Genomic DNA, 27,153 nt, shown 5'->3' on the forward strand with positions numbered 1-27,153 from the left:
CATTATTTCAAAAATTACTAATGTTTTTGAAAATACTTTTTTACATAGTTTCAAGTTGTTCAAAAACCAACGTTTTTATTAAAAAATTTTATTTTAAAATATTTTTTATCCTCATCATTTTTTAAGTTATTTACTTTTTGAATGACAATATAGAGTTTTAATTTCATATTCCAAAGCAGAATATTTTTCTAAGTATTTTGATTCATAAAAATCAAATTTAGGACAAGTAGTTTATGAGTTATAAGTATTTTAAGTTTAGATTGGCAGAGTGGAGTGGTACGGGGTTACCCCGCAAAATGTTTGTCCACTACTCCGCTTGTCTAAACTCTAAATACATATAACTCATAAACTACTCGTCTTAAATTCGATTTTTATGAATCAAAATACTTTGAAAAATATTCTGTTTTGGAATATGAAATTAAAACTCTATGTTGTCATTCAAAAAAGTAATAAAAACTTTGGTTTTTTAACAACTAGAAACTATGTAAAATAATATTTTCAAAAACATTAATAATTTTTGAAATAATGAGTGTTCAATGATAAAAGAATCACCCGGCATTAGCTTAATTTAGGATATTTAGATTTCAATTTATGATTTTTAACAAATACGTTGACAGGTCAGGAAGTTAAGCTAGTTGTGGTCTACAAAAATATTGTACTAGATAATACATTCGGATCATAATACTTATATAATATGTTATATATTTAAAATATAAAATGTATTTATTTTAAATCTATAGAATTAATGAGGGAGGAAATTGACTGCTGTTTTTGGGATGATAAACCTTCGATTTTTTTTTGATTTTTTTTATTTTACTTTTTGATATAGTATAATCTTCAAAAGTATAGAAAAAGGAATGAATTACTTATTTATAGCCTCAAAAATTATAATATTTGAATACAATATTATATTTTATTAAATACTTTAAACACTTCATTTTTAAAATTATTCAAACACTTTTCGAATAAATTATTTTTCTGAGAGAAAAAATATATAACACCCTTGTAAGGGTATATCCTCATTGAAAATTCCTGACCACCACACAAGTGTTTATGTTTATTAAGGTTAGAGTCATGTAAAAACACATTGTGTTTATAGTATTCCTAAGATCCGTAATGCGATTTCAACCGTCTATGAATACCGTTATAATATTCTAACACATTTAACCGTCTTATTCGTGCAAGGTAAGGACATGATTTTATATACTTTTTATTCTAATCCTAAACTTAGTTTGTTTTTTTATTTATTGAACAGGGAGGTGTTTGTGTGTAAATACCTATAGTCAGTTTGCTGATATCATAGTATAGTTCCATGGTTACATTTCGATATGGAAGTACTCGTATACCCGTTAGCTGTTAACCACAAACTAAGATATAGAGGACTGGACATGACGATAAATAAAGTCTCCTAAAAGTAAGTACAGTGGCAAAGTTACAGGTGATTTTTCCATCTTTTTGCCACACTAACGCCATATTGGTAAAACATTTTTGTTTTTTTTATTATTTACAATGTAATTGTCATAGAGTTACTATATATTATTATTTATTATTATTGGCCTCTGATCGATTCGGGAGCGCTAGTGAAGCTAAAAGGTGGAAAAATCATCCATTATTCGGCCACTGTATATATTTGAAGGAAACACCCCACACAGCCTTCTACCATGTCGTGTCCAGTCCTCTATATATTAGCTCGTGCTGGTAACCGTGGATCACATCATGATAATACATTGAGTAGATAAATAGTCGTCGGACATCGGTTAGTTTATAAAATAATTAAAACAAATTGAACCGTGATCGTTAATAAAGTATTTGATTTTTAAACTTATTAATTCGTTAGACTTAAGCCTCACCACTGTAATAATACTATTTGATATTTAAAATAATATATTGGGCTTATATGATGAATTAATAACTTGGAATGCATAGAGTTTAATGTAACTCATGATTGTTTCAATATAGTATTATTAACTACGAGTTACGAGTAAAGTTACTAAAAAACGAGGGTCTGGATATTTTATCTAAAGATGGCAGAACACCTAAAAATATTTCGTGGACAATATAAAATTTTTATTATCATTTATAAAAATTCGTTAAATTATACAAACATTGTTTTAATTGGGTTTGCTTTTAACAATTATTTTGTTAAATAGATAATGTTGTTAAGTAAATACGTTTTTCCTCGTATAATGCAAATGCATAAAAATGCAGTTGAGTGTGTCAGTAAATTACAGATACTTTTGCGTGTAGTTCAATTATAACGATACTATTTAAGTGTGAATCTGAGTAAAAGTAATAAACTAATAGAACTGTTTGTATTTTCAATGGCTGAAAAGAAAAAAAAAACATTTAACGCTCAACCAGGCAAGCAACTATGTTCCTATGTATAATATTAAAATAAATATCATTCAGTTAAATTCCAATAACAGAATCATTTGTACTTGTACTAAAATACCTCAATTGATTTTGCGGCATTATATTGTATTTTTTACTATAATTAGTAAAATACGATTTGTTTGGAATTCCAAAAGCGCTGTTATCCTCTGATATGGGGGATAAGCGAAAAAGATCTTTTGATGATAATGGTGACGATCATATCACAAAGCTCTTGAAAATCGACAACACTTTCATAGGTAATTATAGTATAATGTACATATTATATACTTATAACATAATATCAATCATGTTATATGCTGCAGAAAATGTATCTGATGCTGATTCTGAGCACTCGTCCGTGGTGAGCAAATCACGTGATTTTTATGCAGTAAGTACATGAGTAAAGTCTAATAATTGGACAATCTATGACATGTTAGGTATTAATTTATTATTATAGTTTATAGACAATCGGCATCGTTACAAAACATCAAAGGATACGGATAGTCTCACTTCATTTGAGGACTTGGATAACAAATCACAAGACTTTGAAAAAAATATGACTTTGTGTGGCCCAGACGGCCCAATATCCGTGCCACCAATATTTTATACTACGCTTTGCAGTATTCTCACTCTTCTCAGTCAAGTAAATATCATTTATACATGAAAGTGTAATAATTGAACAGTCTCTGACTTGCTAGATATTGATTTATGATTATAGCTTACAAAAAATCCTCATCATGGAGGTACATCGAAGGACAACAAAAGTGACAACTTATCCACACAAACGGAGAAAGAATCACAAGCCATTGTGAACCAAATTTTACTACATGATACAAATGGACCAGTACTAGAGCCGCAGTTGTTTTGTTCAACAATGTTGTTTATGGTCAGTGAAGTAAGTATCCATCTAAACTAAACATTATAGTCTAATAATTTGTCAATCACTGAAGTGCTAAGTATTAATTTATTGTTAAAGCTTATAAAAAGTCCACATCGTAGTGGTAGAGATTTGAACATTGAAAGTGATTCACCAACTGAGTACACGGACAGAAAACAACTAGTTGAATACCATATTATCGTAAAGGATCAATATCCGGTAGCAAACCCTATATTTAATCCTCCGAATTGGTACAGAAACGGTCAAGTAAGTACCCATCTACACATTATAGGCTAATATTTGGACAATCGTTGACGTGCTAAGTATTAATTTTTTGTTAAAGCTTATGGAAAGTTCACATCATAGTGGCAGAGATGTGAACATTGGAAGTGATTTACCAACTGAGTACACGGACAGAAAACAACTATTTGAAGACCATATTATCGTAAAGGATCAATATCCGGTAGCAAACCCTATATTTAATCCTCCGATTTGGTACAGAAACGCTAAAGTAAGTACCCATCTACACATTATAGGCTAATAATTGGACAATCGCTGACGTGCTAAGTATTAATTTTTTGTTAAAGCTTATGGAAAGTCCACATCATAGTGGCAGAGATGTGAACTCTGAAAGTGATTCACCAACTGAGTACACAGTCAGAAAACAACTAGTTGAAGACCATATTATCGTAAAGGATCAATATCCGGTAGCAAACCCTATATTTAATCCTCCGATTTGGTACAGAAACGCTAAAGTAAGTACCCATCTACACATTATAGGCTAATAATTGGACAATCGCTGACGTGCTAAGTATTAATTTTTTGTTAAAGCTTATGGAAAGTCCACATCATAGTGGCAGAGATGTGAACTCTGAAAGTGATTCACCAACTGAGTACACAGTCAGAAAACAACTAGTTGAAGACCATATTATCGTAAAGGATCAATATCCGGTAGCAAACCCTATATTTAATCCTCCGATTTGGTACAGAAACGGTAAAGTAAGTACCCATCTAAATTTTAGAGTCTAATATAATATGGTTTAAGAAGATCTCTGAATTCTAGTTATCAATTTATTATTATAGATTGTAAAATGTCCGCATCGTTGTTGTAAAAGCAAATTATGTTCATTCTGGAAACCCAAAAGCAAATCACAAGCCAATAAAGGCAATATCATGGGAGGTGATAATACAGTTCCAGAGCAGAAATGTTATTCAACACTGAAAGACATGATCGATGATGTAAGTATCCATCTACACATTATAGCCTAATAATTGGACAATCGCTGACGTGCTAAGTATTAATTTTTTGTTAAAGCTTATGGAAAGTCCACATCATAGTGATTAGTGGCACAGATGTGAACGTTAAATGTATTTTTCCAACTGAGTACACAGACAGACTAGTTGAAGATCATATTATTATTAATATTAATTTTTCATAAATATAATAAATTATAAATAATTATAAATGTAATAAAAATTGTGTAATTGTGTAAAATCTAATATTTTCTAAGTACCTTAGATGCTTGTGATAATTCAGAAATACACTCATTTATCACTGTAGATGTTGGTTCCATGGTTTCTCTAGTACGTTTTTAATATTACACACTGCTATATTTGCTTCCACTTTAGCAGCGTCAGAGTCGTGAGTGTGATTGTTTATGTGCTTAAGAATAACTAAGTCTGTTATACCAGTTTATATCTACATCGCCAAAACCGTTTTAAATTTAAACATTTAAACCATCAGAACTAAAAGCGTCAAATAAATACATAAAACCGTCATTCAAAAAAACTTCACCCATCGCGATTCGAATTAATAATAAACAACATTTTACATATATGTACACTACCACACAATTTGTATATAACTAACAAGATAATAAGTGTGTATTTTCGTGTATTACAAAATGTGATATAAATGGTTATAATAACCAATAAGTTTAAAGTTATATATTATACCTATTTTTATTATAGGTGTACCTATTGCCAATACGATAAAATTTAATCTATAGGTAATAGGCACGTGATAATCAATAATAATCGATAATGTTCGATAATGTTCGCTATGATACGATACCATTAGTTATATTACTAACAAATATAATATCAATGGTTTTATAATTTATAAATAGGTAAACACCTATAAAATATAAACAAGAACTATTAGTTTTTAATTTTTAGTTTTTTTTTTTTTAATTGTATAAATTTTAAATTTAATTTATAATAATTATTTTTTTTTTTTTTTGACGTCCAATTGTCCCCGCGTCCAAACAACCACGTCCAAACGGCTACGTCCATTTGTCCCTATTCGACATAATATTATTATAGCTTAAAAATGAGTCCTCGTCCATAGAGACTAGAGAGGCCTGGCCCATTGGGATTTGAAACTTTTACATATTTTATTATATTTGGCATAAAACGATGTAATTTTCAAAACATTTAGAATTTAGATTCATTTTAAAATATAGCCTATCTATACTACAAAACTATTCACGACGTATTCATTTTACACACTTATACACGAAACAAAGTTGAAAGTCAATTACAATATCTAATAAGTAATAAAAATAATTAATACTATAATTTTGTAATATCAATATATCATAATGATTTAATATCAATAACATAATGAATAAAATATTTTTTGTTAAAATTAAATCAACTCACTAATTCGTCACATATAACTAAAAGTAAAATAAATTAATATAATAACAACATAAATATGACAGTAATATTATATATAGTTTGACACACCTTCTTTGCTCAGTATCTTTTTTCGTATGCAATGATTGATAAATAATTAAATTCAAATAATTTAACACATACATTTACAGTGACGTAGGTAGCTTAATGACGAAGTACTTATACTTCAGTTTAACTCCACATTTTTTTATATTAGAGGGGTTAGAAAGATACCACTTTGTTATTGAATTTTTCACAATATAATGTTCTTATAGTTAATATTCAAATTATATTTTTTAACATAACAAATAACAAAACAATACAAAAAATATATATGTACACGTATATGAAGAAAAATTTTATTTTTTTATTAACAATAAGTAAATAACATCAAAATAATATAAACAAATGTTTATTGATGCCAGTTGAGTTTTCATGTTCCAACGTCTATAGATAACATGTTTCATCCATGCTCGTCTAAGAACATTAAAATATCAAAAATATAAATATATATAATATTCCATGTAACGAAACGAGAAATTAGGACCAAACATGTATTTACTTATTTTGTAGTAATATTCCATCATTTTAGTGGTTTAAAAATATCTCAAACCATAAACTATAATGATAAATGTTTAATTGTATACAGTTACAGTATAATCCAATAGAACTGCGCTGCAATGTTTCAAAATTTTTTTAAGTGTGCATAATATAGGTGGCATAGGTGCATATAATATATAAGTAATAACTTTATAGAGATTTAGTGGTATTAATTCATTCATAATTCATAGAGAAATACATCAAACATATTTATGGCGGTCTTTTTTGAATAAATGTGATAGAATACATCAAATTCTGACTAGGTATTCAAAAACAAATATAAAAATATACATATAACATAATATTCGAGTTTGAAAATATTATTGTATTCAATTTTCTATGTTAATGCTGAAAATTTGAAAATAATAACCAAACAAATAATTTTTTCTATTTGAGAAAGCAAGGATTTTCAATTTTTTTTATTCATTGGGTTATATGAAAATTTAAAAAAATACTTGCACCAGATCATTTTGTATATATTAAAAATATGTCATTTTCATACTATTTAGAAAAAAAGGTGTTATTATTTTTTTATTTTACAAAATTGTATATTTATAAATCGTAATTAAACACCCAGGTATATTATTACAAAATTATTTTTATCCTAGTGTGTACATTTGATGCGTTCGCGATTTTAAATCGCGGCGTTTTTAAAAACGCGAATGCGAGCATTTGAATTGCCTAGTGTGTAATCCACTTATTACTCTCAATCAACCATTGCCTATCGTAAATGGAAGCATGAAGTTGATTTCTTAGTATAAACAGGCTATTTACAAAACTAAAATATCTTAAAGTAGTCACACTTTGGATGGCTTATATTTTCATCAAATTCAAAATATGAATAAATATGCTTTACTGCATGACGTTGGTATACTATTTTATAAAAATGTTAATAACAATAATTGTTATTTGTTAATGTATGAATTATACTCGTGTAGAACTTTATATATAATTTTACTGATTTTGATTATAGCTACTTTACATTCGATTTGATATTATGTACACCTATATAGAAATATACCAATGTAATTAAAATTGAAAAAATATTTAAAAATAATTATTATAATTTAATCTATTTTAGTTATTAGAACAGTGCTTTTCAACTTGAGGGCCGTGGCGATATGACTGCAGAGGGGCCTTAAAATATTTATTTCATTTAAAATATTTTTGGTTATTTAGTTATATTATAACCGATCATATGATTAATCATTGTCGTCTGTCGATAAGGTCTAATGTTAGATTACTATTAAATAATAATAAAATTGTGAGGGGGGCTCAACAGTTTTACATTAAATATAGGGGGCCTTATAACAAAAAAGGTTTAGAGCACTGTATTAGAATAAATAGGTACCTACCAACGATATACCTAATGTAAACATTATTTAGACAAATCAAAATTAAGTCTGATGCGTAGTACATTTCAAATCGATTTGCATATAGTAGGATATAGTTTCTTTATAAAGTCATAAGTACTTATTAAATAGGTAATTAACAAAAAAAAAAAAAAAAATTGCATCATAAAATTTAAAATTAAACTAAATTTAAACACGCAATGAACAAATGGGATAGCTAATAATCGCTTCTACATCTTCAATAATACATTATTCTAAAAGCGAGGATTATTTAGTATTATAATTAGTTTTTAAGGTTGTATTCTCACGCTGAGTTCATGTTTACATATAATTGATATTATTCAAATCTGCGTGTACACATAGCCGAATTATATAAAGTACCTATCTAACGGTGGTTTTCTTCATAAATAACGCATAAAAATATTATACATTACTCATTGTGTGTTTAAGTATTGGATCACGTTTTAACTGTACAGTCGATTCTAGAGACTATAGTTTTTGGTATATTTTAATGTATACCACTACCAGAATATAATATGATTCTATAAAATATTAACAAATAATAATAATTGAATGGTTTCGAAGATAATATAATACTACCTTTGTGACTCGAAGTGTTAATAATTAATAATAATATATTTTGTTTTGTTATAGTTTGAGTATCTTTATCTTAAATAATTTTTTTTTTCGTATGCTGTGGTTGATTTTATTTAACATCGATGATACATAAAAAAATATTAAATTCTTCTATAAAATATAATAACAGATATTAAAGTATAAAAAATATTATACTTATAGATTATACATTTCGTTATATTTTTCTACTAGGACAATTTCAACAGTTCAAAACTTTGTCGTAAGTTAGATATTATGTATTTCGTCTAATACGATCATTACTTATTGAACAAATTCATCACATCACACATTTTTATTAATTAAGGTTACGATCTCGATAAACATAAAAATACCGTTCAATTTTAGACGATAGACAATTGTCTTTTGATCGAGTAAACACATGATTTATCTATCGTGTATACTTTTATGATAATTTATTAGATATTTTGTTTAGGTCAAATAATTTTCGTATGCAAAAGTATTTCATATTTTTCAAAATATTATATTAAGATAAATGCATATATTATTTTGTCAATAACATATAATTATTTATCAAGAAGTTTAGATAAAAACATATCTGTACAACTTAGTTAACAAATATAAGATTTGTTTCTGTAACATAAGTAGAGTAATTATTTGAAAATGTATACTAATAGAGGATTATGTATCAAAAATAATACGATTTTTGTATAAATATATATATATATATATATATATATATTTTTTTTTTTTAATTAAAAACACTTCATAATATTTTACTTTTTAAAGTAGGTACCTCTTTGAATTGCGCTAGTGTTACTTAATTTTTGACGTCTTCACTTTTGTGAAAACGATTGTTGATATAATAATAAATATTCATTGTAAATTTATTATATTATATATACTTATTTATAAAGTTACAATATTTGGTTTTAAACAGCAGAAAAAAAAATACATACAGTTTTCGAATATTGATATAAGTGATATGATCATATTATTATATAGTTTCTATGATAAATTACTATATAGGTAATAATATTTTAAAGCACACCTAATTCACTACCTATCATAAAGTATTATGTACATTTTAAGAGGTATACTAAGACGCATGTAATCTATAAACTATCACATTATTTCATTCAATAAATTACTTATAAGATAATCAAAATTTATGGGCACGTCAAATAAAATTGTATATTATAATATATTATTGTTATATTATAAGTTGATAAATAAATAAAATAATAAACAATGTGTTTTACTAAACCCATAGCGTGATACACTGTACTAAAAATCTCACAGTTCGCACTATGAAACAAAAAAAAATAAATAAATAACTTACTGACTAAACAATACAGTACTACGTTATAAGGCTAATGAGAGTGAGAACCGGGATTGTAAGGCGTATAATAAATATATTTGAAATCGATTTAGTTTACTATAATATATATAATAATAATTGACTCCTGAGAGTAGAGACATTATTGCGCATAAAGAGCAGCGTGCAGAGATTTACCAAGGATAAACAGCCATATAATTTTACTTAAAAACTATTAAAATAATATGTGTGATATTTAACAGTGGTTAAATCGAGTGTTTTTTACCTTACGATAACATAAATAACTTTGTCTAAGGGGATTATTAGTAGCACTAGTTTGAGCATTGCGCTTCGATAGGTACATTTTGTTTGAATCATATTATTAAGAATAATAATATTACGATACATTTTCATATAAGCTTCTTTAGCACCTATATATTTTTATAATATAAGTATAAGCAGTTTTATTTACTTTTAAGTCAAATTTCAACAGTTGTATACGTATACGGTAGATACACATAATAACCAATGATCGATTGTCTTTGTACAATTATTATTGTTTGGTTAGGTATGTCTATGACCGCTGCCCTATATCTACGAATTGAGGTGACTAGATGTGTGTGTATAATATATTATTATTATATTACTTTGTTCTATACCTATACGTAAATGTTGCGCGTGCCTCGTTAGCGTTAAGCGCATTAAAAAAATAATAATAATTAAGTGATTCGATATTGTCAAGGATGAATAACTGTAACGCCTTAATTACTAAAATCGTGTGAACTGTACTTATGCACAGAGCGGTGGTGGACCGAGTAGAAAAATTTTGTATTTGTATTTTTTTTGATTAATGTTAAAAATCTTTAATTTTTATTCGGTGAGTCACTAGTCAGTCGTCATCATAGACCGATCATGTTGCACGTCTGATAGAGGATGCGACAGTCTTCTCCATTTTGGCCTTCCTTTGCGGCTTGTACATAACGCCACAGTCTCGCCGCGTCCGCGCTGACGCCCGTTCTTCCTCCGGAACTCGCAGCCGTCTCGCTGTATACAAAAAGAAAAACAGAGTTATTAATGAGATTAATGTAGGTGCCCGGTACCCATTGTAATCTTTAACGGTATATAAATATCTCATCGGAGTTCCTCTCGGACTCATGCCCGCACCACCATATGGTATAGATACGACGAACATCATAAAACATGACCTATAACATTACAGTGATCACTGATCACCCAACGCAACCTCTGGAGAACAGATGTTGGAAGGCTTTTGTATTAAAGTCATTAGGTTCTATACATCACGATAGATAGGATACCGGTACCTATGCACGTCATGGTGAACAATCAGTCTTAAACGTATTGTAGTTGTTATTATATTATAAAACGTGTAATCCATCAGTACTTACACGCTACGCTACAGTGTACGGCGAAGCGCACTTTAGCTTAGGCATGACAAATTACTATTATATTAGAAATAAAAACGATTTCGATGGCCAAATAGTGACCGCGACCAAAGAAGCGAAAATTTTAACAACCTTGTAAGCGTATTGTACCGTCCAACTGCAGGTTACCCGAGTAATCAAGACGCGTATTATAAGTGCTGGAGTGGTCGCGAAAACATGAAATGAATTGTTTCATATTTTGAAAATGAATAACCCCTTTGCTATAAAAAAAAAAACCATGCCACCAAAATGGTACTTTGCCATTAATGTGCTAGTGTTAGGTTTTTTTCTCCAAAAATATATTACTCTAAATGAACCTATATTGTATGGGACAACACTGCAAATCGCAAGGCAACGGTTTCGAACACGCGCTGAAGACTGTTGTAGGTAGATTACAAGTAGTTTTCATTGTGCTATTATTATTATTATTATTATAGTTAATAATATTAACTCGACATTTTGTGCACTTTTTATATCGTAGTTAAGTCAGATAGACTTACTCGGATTGTCTCATTTTAACCACGGTAAAAAAAAATCATTTACAGTTATAGTTTGCGTATTGAAATGATATTTTATATTTTTACTATGAATCATGCTTATATTAACGAGTGGGCGTGGCGTGTGAAGTTACAGTGTTTTTTAATATTTTGTTTTATTTCATAGTGATAAACTGGTTCTATATATTACTAGGTAGAGCGCATCTGAATTTTTTTATTTTTATTTTTATATTCATCCAAAAAACATTTCATATATTTTTATGCGGAATATCACATAACCAGTTCAACGCTGAAAAAAAATCATCATACACAAATGTTAAATGAATCATAAGCACGTGATGAAAGTAATATACCTACTAATATAATATCTCAATAAATATTTAAATAAATTATTTTTTTTGTAATTTCAAGAATTTTTTTGTCACGTGCAAATTGTAAAATATGTCCAGCACGGTAATAGCATGAATGATAAAAAAGGTCCATTATTTACGTACTTAAATTAAATTTTAAAATCAACTAATAGAATTTAATATATTCCGTCAAAAAATTAAAATGTGCCAATACAAACTAAAACCAATGGTAAAATGTATAGGTTTAATGAACTATTCCAATATAGGTACAAAGTCCCAAAAATATAAATATTTTACAATAAATTAATTTTCATTTTCACCGGAAATAAAAAAAAATAATCTTAATTAGGAGACCAATACTTATATTAGAATATTGGAATATATATAGCATATTAGTAAAGTAAAACTATAAAAATAAATTTCACATGTTTTGTAGTAGATGCAACAGCCATGCATTATGATTTATGACGATGTATCCGGATAAATAAACATTATGTGTATTTTGTATGATACTGTTTATTTTTATTCATAATTGTATTGTGTATATTTTTGATGTTTAATGAGAATAACCTCATGGTAAATTATTTTCAGAAATTAAACATATTGCACTAAATTTGAAAATCTGGGCCCAGCTACTAATATTCAACAATCGCTTACACTCCGCCAGAAGTCGTAGCATCTTAATAGGATTTTCATCGTTAGTAATTTAATGTTAAATTTTATCGAGCAGTATCTATAGATAATAGGTATACGCACTTGGCCATTATTGGAGAATAGCCGCACAAATATTTACTTGGATCGTAATCAACCCGGAGAATCTAGAGTAGTCTTTATGTGGTATATTATAGCTCGAGACTACGTTCAACTCTTAATAAAATCAAATAGGTTTCAAGTGTTTCAACACGTTTGAAGTGGTGTATTTATGGTAAAAACTAGATTTTATTTACGCAATCGTTTTAATTGTGTTCGTCGAATATAGGAATAGTATTTTCGTATCTAAAACAGTCGGAAAAATTAGGTTTGAAGATGGCTGCCCGCGATGTCCATTCCTGAGCGTGTGCCACGAGGGCAATAATAATGCATCCAGTTTTACGGGATGACAAGCTGGTTGTGCAGACATTTTCCTAGTATCTACGTATGTGTCAATGAATCGGCAACGAATTTATGTCAATGTGCTAACAATAAAATCACGTACGAAAAATATAATAATAATAATAATAATAACAACAACGATAATGATAGTGATAGAAATAATAACACATTTGTTACAATGACTGGAGAGGAAGCGATCCATTATGAATCATGAAAATATAAAGAAATTGTATTAGTTGCGTGCGTATGACGTTGTGATGATGTTCAGAAGAAACCTGCTGTCTGTGGGCGGAATTATTGAAGAGATGAAATGAAAGTACCCAAGGACATTGTTTTTTAGTTTTTTTTTTTAAATTATATTTTGTTAGCCCGATCATAATAATTAATACGTGCCGCATCGCAATGGTGTAGTAGAGGTATCTATAACGCATTATTATGTCAAAGAAAGTGACCTATGGCAAGGAGATTTCAATATTATTATTATTATTATTATTTATTATTATTATTATTATTATTGTTATTATTACTATTATTGTATACATTGGGTTTGGATTTTTCATTGTCCTATATTTGTACCGTGGACAAATCAAATACGATTAATATAAGACAGTCAATTACATCTGTATTCTGTTTATTCCAACAATGTCTAAGTTTTATTATTACATACTATATTATAATATGTATTATGTTTGTGGTTATTTGTATTATTTTATGACAACATACATTCTGTTTGTCGTTTGTGATGAACAAGTCGTTTTCATGCAATTATCATAAAAGACAATAACGATATACTACGAGTCATGGTAATTATGTTATTCCCACGCGTATTTCATGTTTAACTACCTAGTTCTTAATCACTTACATGTATTATTGTCTATTGAAATAATGACAAATCTGTATACTAGGTTTTAATTTATAATTAATATACGACTTTATTCTTGAGCCAGTTCAGTTATTATTTATGGGCGTCGAAAGAAATGGCGGGTTAACATTTGACATTCTATAATCACCGGTGTTGAATATAAGTACCAATGGATCGTTCGTTTACCATTATAAGTAGTTATTCTTATTATTAAATGAGATGATTTCGAACGAAACGGATTAAGATGAAATCGATACAGATAAAACAATATATTTTAATATAATATACCTGATAATTATTTCTGTTATTAGCCTGATCGATAACATCGTTGTGAAAATAATTTTTATTTACCATACAAATGTATAACTAAATATAAACGAGCTGTTCGGTTGAGTTTTAGTTTTTTTAAAATTATTATAGTGAATTTCTTCAATATAAAATAAAACATTAGTAGGTACAACTAATGTCGATAATTAGTCGATCAAATAATACATCTCTACTTATATATTTTTAAATTGATTATAATATGTTAATATGCATTTCGTTTAATTTATTGCACACAAAAAAAGTGTGATACTTTTGATGATCAAAAGAATGTTAAGGTAATTCTTTAGTTAGGTAGATAGGGTAAATTACCTATAAGATACATTATGCTTAAAATGATTGTATAGTTATATTGTATTTTATAAAGAATATCGTAAATACCTAATAAAAAATTAAATGTGAATAGTATGATGGCAAATAACGTACGATTTCAATGTCATCCCAAATAATTATAATTACTTACATTTATGACGAAACGCTTTAAAATTAATTTTATCAAATTTCAACAAATATTTTAATTTATTTAAATATCCCAATCATGTTATAATAAACATAATAATACCTATTATAGAAAAAATATCGGCCCAGAAATGATTTTAATATACCAATAATGAAATGATTCGGACTCGTCCAACCAAAATATTATACCTACTGGTTAGTGCATTGTTTAATCGATGAGACATAATATTATTATGTAGAACACGCGTGCATCATAAAAATATTATATTTACACAGTGATGAGTATCTCTTTTCTTTTTAAAATTTTTTTTCTCGCAATTGAATTAATCAAATTTCACAAAATTATACCATACGTGCTTCTCGCGTACACTTTCGCGGTATACGCTTCGTTCAAATGTGGTTTCGGTCTGATAAATCTACACGTCGTTATGGTTTTTAGGTGTAGGTAGTAGGTACCTATGTATATATTATACTGTGGCGGCGCGTAAAAGGCTCATAATATTATAATATGTGATGACAGTACGACACTCACACACACTCACAATATAGCGACATGTGTAAATATTTGTCAGAGAACTCGTGTAGTGAGTAATATATAATAATATAAAACACGCCACACCAGGGTTGTAATTCTAATTCAATTTAGAAGTATGCCAAATTTAAGACGGGCCAACGAATTTCCTCTTTTACGGGCCATTTCAAGAGACCGTTTCACACCATTTCAAGAGACCGTTTCACACCATTTCACAGATAAACGCATGTTACAATATTGTACCTTCAAAGCATATTAAATATTAACTAATTAAATTTTGTCTCGGTGCATTAAAATAGAGCAAATTTCACATATTTAACCCCGGGTGCGTTTTTGTACATTTACGTGTGTACAATTCGTCGTCAATCATCATTCATCTATATAACTATGGACGGCTTGTATCTATAATATTGTATTAAATTGTTACTTATGTATATTGTATAATTTAATACTATATTTTATATAATTATAATGCTATTATTGTCGTATATTTACGATGGCAACAAAATGATTTCCATCGATATATTGTGTAGTTTTTCGTTTCGCGGCGGCGAACGCCGTACCGATGCGATTTCTATACAAATACTATATCCGACCCGTGTTAGACAAGTTCAAGGCCGTGACCTATAATGGATTATCATAACTTAGTAATCCCATCGGCCGGAGGCGGCGCGCAAAGTAGGTCATCCCAGCCACAGACGGGTAGTGAACAGGTTATATACAAGTGGGTCGCGCGGCGCGGGTCGATTTTTTTATGTCGTTATTTATTTATATTTTTCTTCATTGGGAAACAAGAAAAAATGTCCCGGAAGTAGGTGAACGGGTTTGTACTTCCCCTCTTTCCCACCTCACTCAAATCCCCTTCCGCTTCCTAAGCCGTAAACACGTAAATTCGAAACCAACAATATCGTACGTTATAAAAATATGATAAATTATCAGTATATAACGCAATGTTTTATGCACGTAATACATAACAATTTTTAAAATCAGAAATCATCAATACGATATTACCTGCTCAATTGCGCGGACACCAGGTTGCTGTGTGGACTGAATCTGCCGGGGTCGCCGTACATCTTGCACACTAATTTCTCTTTGCATGATTCCTCGGGCACAGCCAATTCATGGAATATCTCATCCAATTTCTGTACGATCGGAGTGTACACTGGGTCGTGCGTCGCCACCTGTTGCAGCGCGGGCGGCGGTCTCACCAAGGCCTGAAATTATATGCGTCGGTGGTCGCGTTTAGTTCATAACATAACAATGAACACAAACAAGATATTATCAATACATAAGTATAATTAACATCATTATTCACGGCATCAATGAGACGATGAATATGGAAAACAAAAATTACCCCTTTTTTGCACGCCCTCTCAAAAAGTATGAGTTCGCCTTGATTATAAGTCTGAAGTGTAATATATTATATAGAAACTGAACACTAAGATAATGTATATAAGTAATGTATATGTGTAATTGTATCGATGATAAACGATGGTAGAGATAAGGAAGTGCTATAATATATTACACAAACAGTTCCCACATTGTCGTCTAAACGAAAAAGGAAGGTATAATACCAATACTATACGGCTATACGCTGAACTATTGATGATGACGAAACTCGTTCTAGTCGCCCATAAAACTACATAATATGTAATGTGTTGATGTACACCCGGAACAAGTTTAGCTTATTATTTATTACTAACGAAGAGTTTAAATACCTTAAGCGCTAAACTTGATCGCGTATTCGCGGGCAGCGTCACACAGATTATAATATTCAAATATTTACATTAATTTGACAGGCTATACGTCATTATGCTATAGGTATTTCAGTGCAGTATACTTTCGGAAACTAAAAATCTCTTCCACTCAACATCAATATTGATAGGTAGGTAATTAAATATTAATTTATTGTCAAAACGCTTGTGTTTTTTGATTTAGTAACATGTATCAGTGGCGTGGCGAACTTTATTGTTATGAGGCACAGTTATATTGTCAGACCCACCACCATACCATGCCATGGGGTACACATCACAAAAAACATTAAACATTCTTTTTAAGATAAAATATATTTATTCATTTGAATAATAATACTTTTTTTAACACATCGGATGATCTTTGAGGACACCCACCACCCCTCAAACTGAGGCACGTGCCTCAAATATAATCCTTCGTCACGCCACTGACATGTATTTTCACTAAAACGTAAGACAATATTATTTTATTTCCGTGTCCATGTGTGCATTATTTGTCCTAATATTTGTCTACTGTAATAAGATTTATAGGTCAAACCGAGCGAATAAAAACATCTAGCTCCGTTCATATTGGACGAGGATTTACTTCATATCTACTATATATATTATTCGACCTTGCTGCCCTGCAGCATTTAGACATATATTATTATGAATACATAATATGTGTTTCGAACACGTCGGTTTAGAATTTAGCAGAGAAAAAACTAAATATCGACTACTACTAATCATCGAGTTCTCCACGGGTCATGTGGTACACTAATTGGAAAAATTAAGATCAATACTTACGGGATTGTTGTCCAACCTCTTGACGTACTTCTCAGCGTACGGCGATGGTGGAGGACCTCCACCGCCGTCGCCACCATACTTGAGTGGTTCGTACTGCGCGGGCGATGCCGAATAAGAGTATTTGGGGGCGTCGTACTGTGACGTGCCTTCCCCGTAATCACCCAACCCCCAACTGGCCAGCTCGTCTGCATGGTCCGAAACCACGTTGTTCATTTCCAAACCATTACGGTTGTAATAGTCACTGCCGCCACCCAAAGTCTAAAACGATCGTCGAAATCAATAAAATTCATAATTAAACAATTAAATTGCGTTGTGGTCAGGTAAGTTTGAATATTATCATCGCAATAATAACCAAACAAATGTTACATTATGATAGGTAGGTAAGTAGGTATACCTCGGGAGAGTCGTATGGTCCTGGTGGCGGAGGATGATCCAACGTGGGACCTGCAGGATAGTAATCGCTGTGGTAGCTCGGTGGTGGTTTGATTGGAACAGGTACCGGTACAGGGATCTTGAGGTGGTGGTGATGGTGCTTCACCTGAAACAATCGATATCATAAATCAATGACACGGTTATATTATTATTATTATTATGATTATGAATTATTAAAAAGCACATGCGCGTTAACTATTTATACATTGAATGGATCTCGAATACCTACAGCGCATGTCGCTTTCGCCAAAATAATAATATGATGACACATAATCTAAAGACAGTCTAAACAGCGATGGTTAAAATAATATTAATGAGAGCTGTTAGTTGCAAGAAAGCGATGTTTTTAATGTGTACATTATTATAAACGAGACGACGAGAGCACGTAACGAAGTCTCGGTGTGATGGTATAATTATGACAAATGGACACATAAGTTATTTCATTATATATGTTTCATGACCCCCTAAGTCATCGTTGTCTCTACATGTATAATGAATAGAATTTCACTAATTATTATCTTATCGTCATTCTGTAAAATTACTGTATAACAACGTGGGCTCATTCGATAATTTGATTTCGAATAAGTTTTATGTTTAATATGAATCTATACATTTGTAGGTGCTGTTTGTACCAATTAAATTATGTTCAATTAGAAGATGAGTGTGTAATTTCACATCAGTCAATATGAACAAAAAATAGGATAAGGTAATTGTAATTCCTTAAAAATGATAGGCCACAGACAACGAACTTAATCACAAACCGTTATCGACGTACGATCGAAAGTTGGATTTATGCACAATACTGGTATATCGACTGATATAAAATTGCGCATAGGTACTCTACGATATAATGTACGATTGTGAAGTTTCATATTTTTGATATAACGATTGCAAAAAAATTTTCGAGTAACGTTGTCAGTTTCAATTCCTATTGATAGTTGTATCATTATATAATAATATTGAAATAATGAAACGATTGAAAAAAACATATTTGAAATCATGGCATACAAAAATTATGATCATATTACTTCCAAAATGAATTGTTTCAAAGAGTTAAGACAAACTAAGGATGAAGACACAAGGTATCTAAAAATATCTTTTGGCCTTGGCTAAAATCAACTAATGAATAAATCTTATTTTTTATGTTAAAAACGATACGGACTGATGAGGGCGCATTTTTTCTGATAACATTTTTACATACCTTGTGATGGTGGAAGTGATAGAACTTGGAGGCATGATGATGATAGTACGAACATAGCTTGAACAAATGAGCCAACGGCGGGAAGATGAACAGTAGGACTTTGAGCAGTATCTTCTTGGCGGCGCTCGCTCCGATCAACAGCGGCAATAGGAATATCAGCTTGATTTTGATGAGTTTGATGATTAACATCAGAGCCATTCCGCTAGACATGAGTTTCTTTTTGAACAGTTGCTCTGGAAAAATCATACAATATACACGTCTGTTATTATCTTCAAGATTCAGAGCATTTAATTTTTATACGCTAAACAATTTTGATACATGCACTTACAAAAAACTTGAAATATGTGATTAAGTATTATAAATAATTATGCAAAAAACCAGTTAAATTACTAAAAATAATTTATAATTAAAATTAATAAGAGTAAATAAATTTAATTAAATGCTTATATTTTCATTGATTATCTATATTTTTACATGAGTACATTATTTTTTTTTAAATATTTATTAAATTTTCAATTTTGTATAAAAAAATAAAAATTTCATTAACAATATTTTCTGGGTGTAGTTTATTCTGTTAAAAATTATTATTAATTCTTATTAATTATTTAACAACTATAAAAAACATAAACTCCTTACTATAATAATCTTCAAAACACAATTTTAAACAAATACCAACATGTGCTAAAATTTACAATTGGTAGGTAATCGTTTTTCAAATTGTAATTATCAACATCGTGAAACACATTTGTATCTAATCAGATTTCTCTTTTATTTACTCTCCAAACAAAATATATGCAAATCCGTCACGTTCCGAACCATGGTTAGTATTATCATAACATACCAATTAGTCATAAGTCGTGTTAAATGTTATCAGTTTAACAGTCTATATAGGTAAAACACGACACTATTTGACTACGGATCTTTTCACGGATGTCATTGGATCGTCTTATTGTATTATTAGGCGATATTATTCCTTCGAGTCATTCATAAGCACAACGAAAAATGGTATGTTGTCAGGCTGTTGTTTTACGTTTAATTTTTCACTCGGTTTTATAAAACTCATGTACCTACGCAATATAGCAATTATTATTACCATCACGAAAATCTAGGCTAATGAAATACATTAGATATTATTCCAAAACAGCCGCGGCCGCACGCCAGTAAAAGTGCAGCAGGAAGCAGATTTAATTCACCTGTTGTCAAGTGTATACCTACAACACACGATACGCACTGTCGGTTTTCAAATTAATAATAATACTATTATGGTAATTCGTATACACACGCTCAAAGAAATGACCGATTTTTCTCACGTTCACGCTATGTCTTCTAACATTTTGAATACGATAGGAGTAATGATATGATGATAATAATAATAATAATATAGTGAAATTATTACTGTCACACGATGATTAACTAATTATTAATATTGATCACGTGGGTTCCATAAAAAGCGCTAAATACACGATAAAAGTGGGAGGACGGACGAATACGTAATTCCATACAATTTGGATGCGACGTCTGGCGTGTTTATAGGTACTTGGCGTGAAAATCATTTGAAATTGTCGCACACACGACGCGCGACGAACCGAAACTAATTGAAAACGTATTGAAAGAGTTACCGAGTAAAATGTTTGACATAGATAAATTCTACACCTTAATTGATACATTTTGATTCAATAATTAAATAAAACTTTTCTAATCGATTTTTATGCCCAATAAATATTTTAAGATGGCTAAAGATGATCAATCGTTTTTCTAAATATTTATATGATACAAATTTTTTATGATAGTTATTATCTATTTCTATTTTGAATGAATTGTAGATTTGTAGGCTTGTTTCCCATCAAATTAACTATATTCTGAACATAATTTGGTTCATTATTTTGAATAAATGTTATCATTACAATACTAACAGAAATACTCGAAACATTGCAACAGTTAACGTTTTGTTCGAATACACAAATTATTGAATTCAAAAACAATAAATATTAATTTTACAAAAATAATTTTAATATTTAGTTTGAAATAATATAATAGAGATATTGCTCTAAACATAATTCAGCCCGTTCGTTTGTATGGAAAAGAACTATATTATGTTAAAATAATTCAACGAAAATCTTATATTTAGTTGATAACTTGGATGTAACTTAAAACAAAAAATTAATATTTCTAGACTTTAAGTTTACTATTTAGTTTTATTTTAGTTTAGAGAATATTTTTTGAATATAAATTTAATTGTAAATATTAATATACTTTGATTCATAATATTATATTATAATAACTATTCCAGGTTAATATCAAGATACAATAATAAATTAATGTTTTTTAATTAATACACGTTTTTTGTATTATTATTATTTAACGTGTATTCAGTCAATAATATTGGTTTTGAATGTAATTTATAGTTAAGTACCTACCAGCCAGTCAAGCAATAATAGTTCATTTGTTTGATGAAATAAATTAGGTACGATGTACCTACAAGTTAAGATGGAAGGTGTACTTACATTAATTTTCATCATTCAAAATATTTTATAGAGTTTAGAATATAATATTACATTTCGAGTTTAAAATAATATCACGGGTTTTAATTTAAAAATGAAATACATAATATGAAATTGGGATTTATATCCAAATATAGTAAAAATATGTGATCACTTTGTGGTTAATATATTTTATGATTTAGATGTCTTATGTTGATTTACTTTTAAAAGTATAAACATGCTTAACATTTGAAGCTAAAGAAGTAAAAGAACAATGTTGATATTTTTGAGTTCTTGATTTTAGAATCTACTTTACTTTAGTATTTTTTAACTGTTCGGGAAATCTGTAACTGCCAAATAACATGATCATATTAAGCTTAAAAAAAATAGCATTAATATATATATATATTAGTTTTTCGATAAACACTACAGTAATTACCAAATAATATTAAAGCAACTTGTTTAATACCTAATTATACCTACTCATAGCAGTTAAATAATTTGTGAACCGGAGCATACCACGGAGATTTAGGAAACTAATTGTATATCATGTAAATTTCTACTGTACTAACCTGCTCCACTACATTTTTAAACATACCTACCAAGTATAAAAATCACTATATTAATGTATTAGGTTGTATAAAAAAAAACAACAGATAAATGATTGGATTAACTTTAATACTAGATCAATCTTTTTATACGTATAATGAATGTAACAACCAATATTCATACATATTATACTTATTAATATTTAAGATGTATTTCTTAAAATGATTTTATAATATTATGATTAAATTTTAAGATAATGATTATTCCTTGTACTCAATAGTTTTTTTGTATGTTACTTGTGTTTATAAAATATTATAACGTATATTAAAGTTAAAACATAAATAATTTGGAAATATGTATCTATAGTTAGTTGAAACAGTAAGCAGAGTAAAATATAATGAAAATATGAAAATAACAAACAAACGATTAATATTGTAGTGTTGTGTTATATTTAATCATAATGAAGATAATATATGGTGGATTTACGATTAGACATCGTTTTGACACACATTACAACTCACTGATGGTAAATCGGAGTCACTGTACTTGGATTCTAGCCAAATCAAGTTCAAGGCCCCTTATAGACAGTTTCAATGCTTTCTCTTTTTAATAACGTATTCAAATATGCTCGTTACTAATTGCTTTAATTAAAAAATTTTAAGTGAATTTAACATCTACGTCTAAAAATATGTTCGTTTTGGCAATATTCTTCAAACATGCCTGATGTTTGTAATTTAATTCAAATTGATGAACATGGATAGAGTAGATAAAACACTCGGTATATATTTAGTTTAGGCCTCATGATAATATTGGCCATAATTTGACTAACTACAGGTAATGCATATAAATTAAACTGATTTTTAAGATCTAGGTTGGTATTTCAATTGAAATCTAGGTACCTACCCGCTGGGTTTTATAGTACCTATTGAACGCAATATATTTAACAGTTATATTACCTATACTACAAAGATACACTTACGGACATCACTGTAATTATTTTAAGCATGACTCACTATAATAACGCCCACTTATACAGATTGACTTAATTAGGATAATTCAATAGAATAAGATTGCTAGAGTTCTGTTATAATCAGATTTTCTTACTTATCATCTTGTGCATGAATCTAGGCGATCTGGCGTCTCTTGCAGCCGGCAACACGTCCATTCGCAGAATTATGCCGCCATCGGGTAAAATTTTTTTGGGTGACAGACGAACCCTAGCACCGGGTCCGCCACCCAAAAAACTTGGTACAGTGGCTTCAAAATCGTGGGTTGCCAAGTATTTGGCACCCTTGTTGTACAGCCGCTCTGTGACGTCGGACCAGCCATCATCGACTACTGCTTCTTCTTCTTCCTGCAGAAAAACAAAATAACAATCAGCCCTCTCCCGATATGATGTAACACCTCCATGGGGGTGTGCATAAATTAATAAACTATAGATTATTGCTATTAAACCAGATTAAAACAGTTATTTCACAAAAAACCAGTTGACGGTCGTTGGTAGAAAAACTGCTGCTGACCGGTTTTAATAAGTTGAATGTTATTATTACGGTAAAATGTTCATATTGGTATATAATCTTATTGCATTAGGTCCTATTTAACGCGACTGTGGTGAGCAGTCACAGCACAGTAAAATTACACGACGAATGCAAACGAGCGATTCCTATAGGTTATTATAATGTCTGATGCTACGTATTGGCAAAATAGTGGGCCCGGTTTGCGGTTGTTGCGGTTAGCGGTCAAGGCGCGACCTAATCGACAGCCACCCGATTAAGTAAAACCGACGCAGCAGCAAGCGACAAATGAAAAATCCTCTTCGTTTCACGGATCGTTGTAGCCGTGGAGGATCGTGAAAATGCTTTCGGAAACGCAGACAATTTGTAGAAATCTAAATTACCATTTCAGGAGCTCGGGCTTCCCGATAGGACGTGGTGGTTGTCTCGTTATTTTCGGGACACATGGACTCGTAGTTGTTGGAGTTCTTCGTGAATATCAGCCCGTCGGTGATGTTAAAGTCGGATTCGAACGTGTGATCGACGTAATTGTACAGCCGGCTGCGCACGCAGTCCATCGTGTTCCTTGGACCGTCGCACTTGCCCATCAGATCGTCCCATAGCCCGTTGCCGCTGCTGGATTGCTGCACCGAACACAGCGACACCGGCGCCAACGAGACGGCTACGATCGACACCACAATGACCGCGGACCACGAGGGTAGATGATGATTGACGACGTTCGTCATCGTGTAACGCGAACGCTAACACAGTTGGCATCGCACTGACCGAACCGGCGGCGAGTCCGAGGAGTCCGCGTTCACCGGTTTCTTTGAGCGACGCGCGCGCCAGAGGGAGATAGTGTCGGTTTGGCGCGGAGAAAGGAAGAGAGCGAGCGAGAAAGAACAACATACGTATATTAAGAATGAATAGATCCCACCGCCGCCCGAGATGTGTAAACGAATCGAATGTATATGATGTGTATGTATACACGTGCATATTATAATTATATTCCATCAAATAGGTATATATATGTATACATATGTGCATATGGTGACCCCGATTTGCGACAGACGCATTTCGATTTCTTCCTCGTCGCCGTAGTCAAGATCTTTCGATTCACGCGTATATTTGCCGGAAATGACCGTGTTATCTCACAAAAACAGCCTAAAGTCCGTCTAGTGTTTAGTTTTATTTAAATTTTTTTTTTGAAAGGAGATCCGGATTTTCGAGTTTGAATCAATGCGTATTTTTTTTTTAAAAGTTTTAAAAACCATGGGTTGAAACATAATACATGTGTCTTATAGATTCAGATGTTAAATAAACAACGCTTTCGTTGCACTTATGGGTAGCAAAGTAACGACATCGAAACATCGAAATTCTACTCTATCCTAATGCCCGATAAACGGTGATATGGAGCTATCCGAATCTGCTATCACATTCTGGAATGTCACTTTTAAAGTTCACACGCGCCTACTTACTACCGTGGTTTACTTTACGACATTCTGCGTATTCTGATATTGGTAAAAGCATACCACACTTACACAAACACTTAATTTTATGATTGCAGTTTTCCTTTCTTTACTTTAATAATCGCCTACTTTTGAAGATACGAAATAAAAAAACAATTCGTGTTTTCTCTTCCTATTTCTCGCAACAGCAATGATGTAAACACGTTACACCGCCAGATTAAAATAACTACATTTGCCCTCATTTTTGTAATCGTCAAAATTACGGTCATTATCTCGTCAGTACATAGCTGGATAATCCATATATCGGTGAAACATATCTTTCACTGATTAAATTCAATCATTAAAATCATTCAATGGCTTATACATTTTACGTATAGGTTCGATAAGCTGTATGGATACTAAATAGTTCTTTTTTATCTATGGTGCAAATACTTATATACCTAATACATAGTATTTTATCGATCTTTTTATGCACTACTAATTTATTCATATTATATTTTCAGAATAGATTTTTTAGAACATCATTTCAAAACTTAAAAGGCTATTCAAACGTAAACAAAAATATATTATGCGTCTTGTTAATTGTATTATTCACATGTCTATAGTTATTGAATAATAAATAATTATTATATTAACAGTCTTATACCATAGCCATTATCCATGGATGTAATTTGTAAACAACAATATAGCTAATAGGTTAAAGTAGTATTATTAAAACGAATAACGCATAATAATGATAATATTTTTAAACGATTATTTAATTTTTAATAGTAACATTACTAATATGAATAATACGAGTTCCGAATATCCACGATTATTATATTATCATCACAATATTGAATATTGTGTATTGAACTGTTGTAACGTGCCCGGTAAAGGATATCATTATAATGGCGGTCGATGGTTATGTAAACCATAATGTAAGGTATCTAAAATAATATACCATGGATAAAGTACATATCAATTTGTTTAGGTTATATCATAATATATACAGGTGATTCTTTTATCAAACAACACCCATATAAAATATGCAAATATCCCCATCATATCATCCGACACACAATGTTTACTATAACGTAAGAAACTTACTAACTGCAACAATTTTCCATTCATAAATTTAGGCAGAAAAAGTATATAAATATTTGTATAGTATAGGTACATAGGTCTTTAAATATATTATATAAAATATGTTTTAAGTTTTTTTCTTTGAAAGATTATAAACAACGTAAATAATGTGTATCTAACCTGAAAGCTTGTACAAAATTAAGAGATTAAAATTTTATTGAACATTTGTATTATATTTAAAATTAAATAAGTTACATTTTGCGATATAGTGGATGACAATTTATTAATCAACCGTTAAAAAAAAAAAATGATCGTTTATTTTATGCAATGGAAGGGCAATAATGTTTTATATTTTAATCAATGAAGCGAATGTTCCTCACATTATAATATACACGGTGATTCATCACTCGTGCTTATCCTCTTTTTTCTTTAATAATTTAGTATTATCCAAAATATAATTTTTGGAATTTTCCAGTTTATTAAAAGACCATATTTTCAAATTTTCGAGATTCTTTTTGTAATAATATCATTTTCTGTTTTTCAAATATAAATCCTCTTTTTTATTGTGTAATATTC

At 30.1% G+C, this 27,153-nt stretch overlaps 2 protein-coding genes across 2 annotated transcripts; one reads left to right on the plus strand and one right to left on the minus strand.

The window, feature by feature from the left end:
• Positions 1-2,382: 2,382 nt before the first annotated feature.
• LOC149055933 (uncharacterized) lies at positions 2,383-4,743 on the plus strand. The gene is made up of 10 exons (XM_089227529.1): positions 2,383-2,630; positions 2,697-2,761; positions 2,831-3,016; positions 3,092-3,268; positions 3,350-3,517; positions 3,594-3,761; positions 3,838-4,005; positions 4,082-4,249; positions 4,334-4,489; positions 4,566-4,743. Exons 1-10 carry the CDS (start codon positions 2,546-2,548, stop codon positions 4,593-4,595), a joined length of 1,371 nt encoding a protein of 456 aa, XP_089083655.1. The 5' UTR covers positions 2,383-2,545; the 3' UTR covers positions 4,596-4,743.
• Positions 4,744-9,198: 4,455 nt separating this feature from the next.
• Positions 9,199-24,834, minus strand: Osi17 (DUF1676 domain-containing protein Osi17). Its single transcript, XM_015522129.2, has 7 exons — positions 24,448-24,834; positions 23,655-23,904; positions 19,522-19,754; positions 18,283-18,426; positions 17,889-18,146; positions 16,363-16,565; positions 9,199-10,837 (listed from the first exon to the last, which is right to left on the minus strand). Exons 1-7 carry the CDS (start codon positions 24,787-24,789, stop codon positions 10,693-10,695), a joined length of 1,575 nt encoding a protein of 524 aa, XP_015377615.1. The 5' UTR covers positions 24,790-24,834; the 3' UTR covers positions 9,199-10,692.
• Positions 24,835-27,153: the final 2,319 nt, after the last annotated feature.

The sequence above is a fragment of the Diuraphis noxia genome, unplaced genomic scaffold (genome assembly GCF_037042655.1).
Source record: "Diuraphis noxia isolate RWA-SAM2 unplaced genomic scaffold, SU_Dnox_SAM2 contig0004, whole genome shotgun sequence".
Classification (NCBI taxonomy): domain Eukaryota; kingdom Metazoa; phylum Arthropoda; class Insecta; order Hemiptera; family Aphididae; genus Diuraphis; species Diuraphis noxia.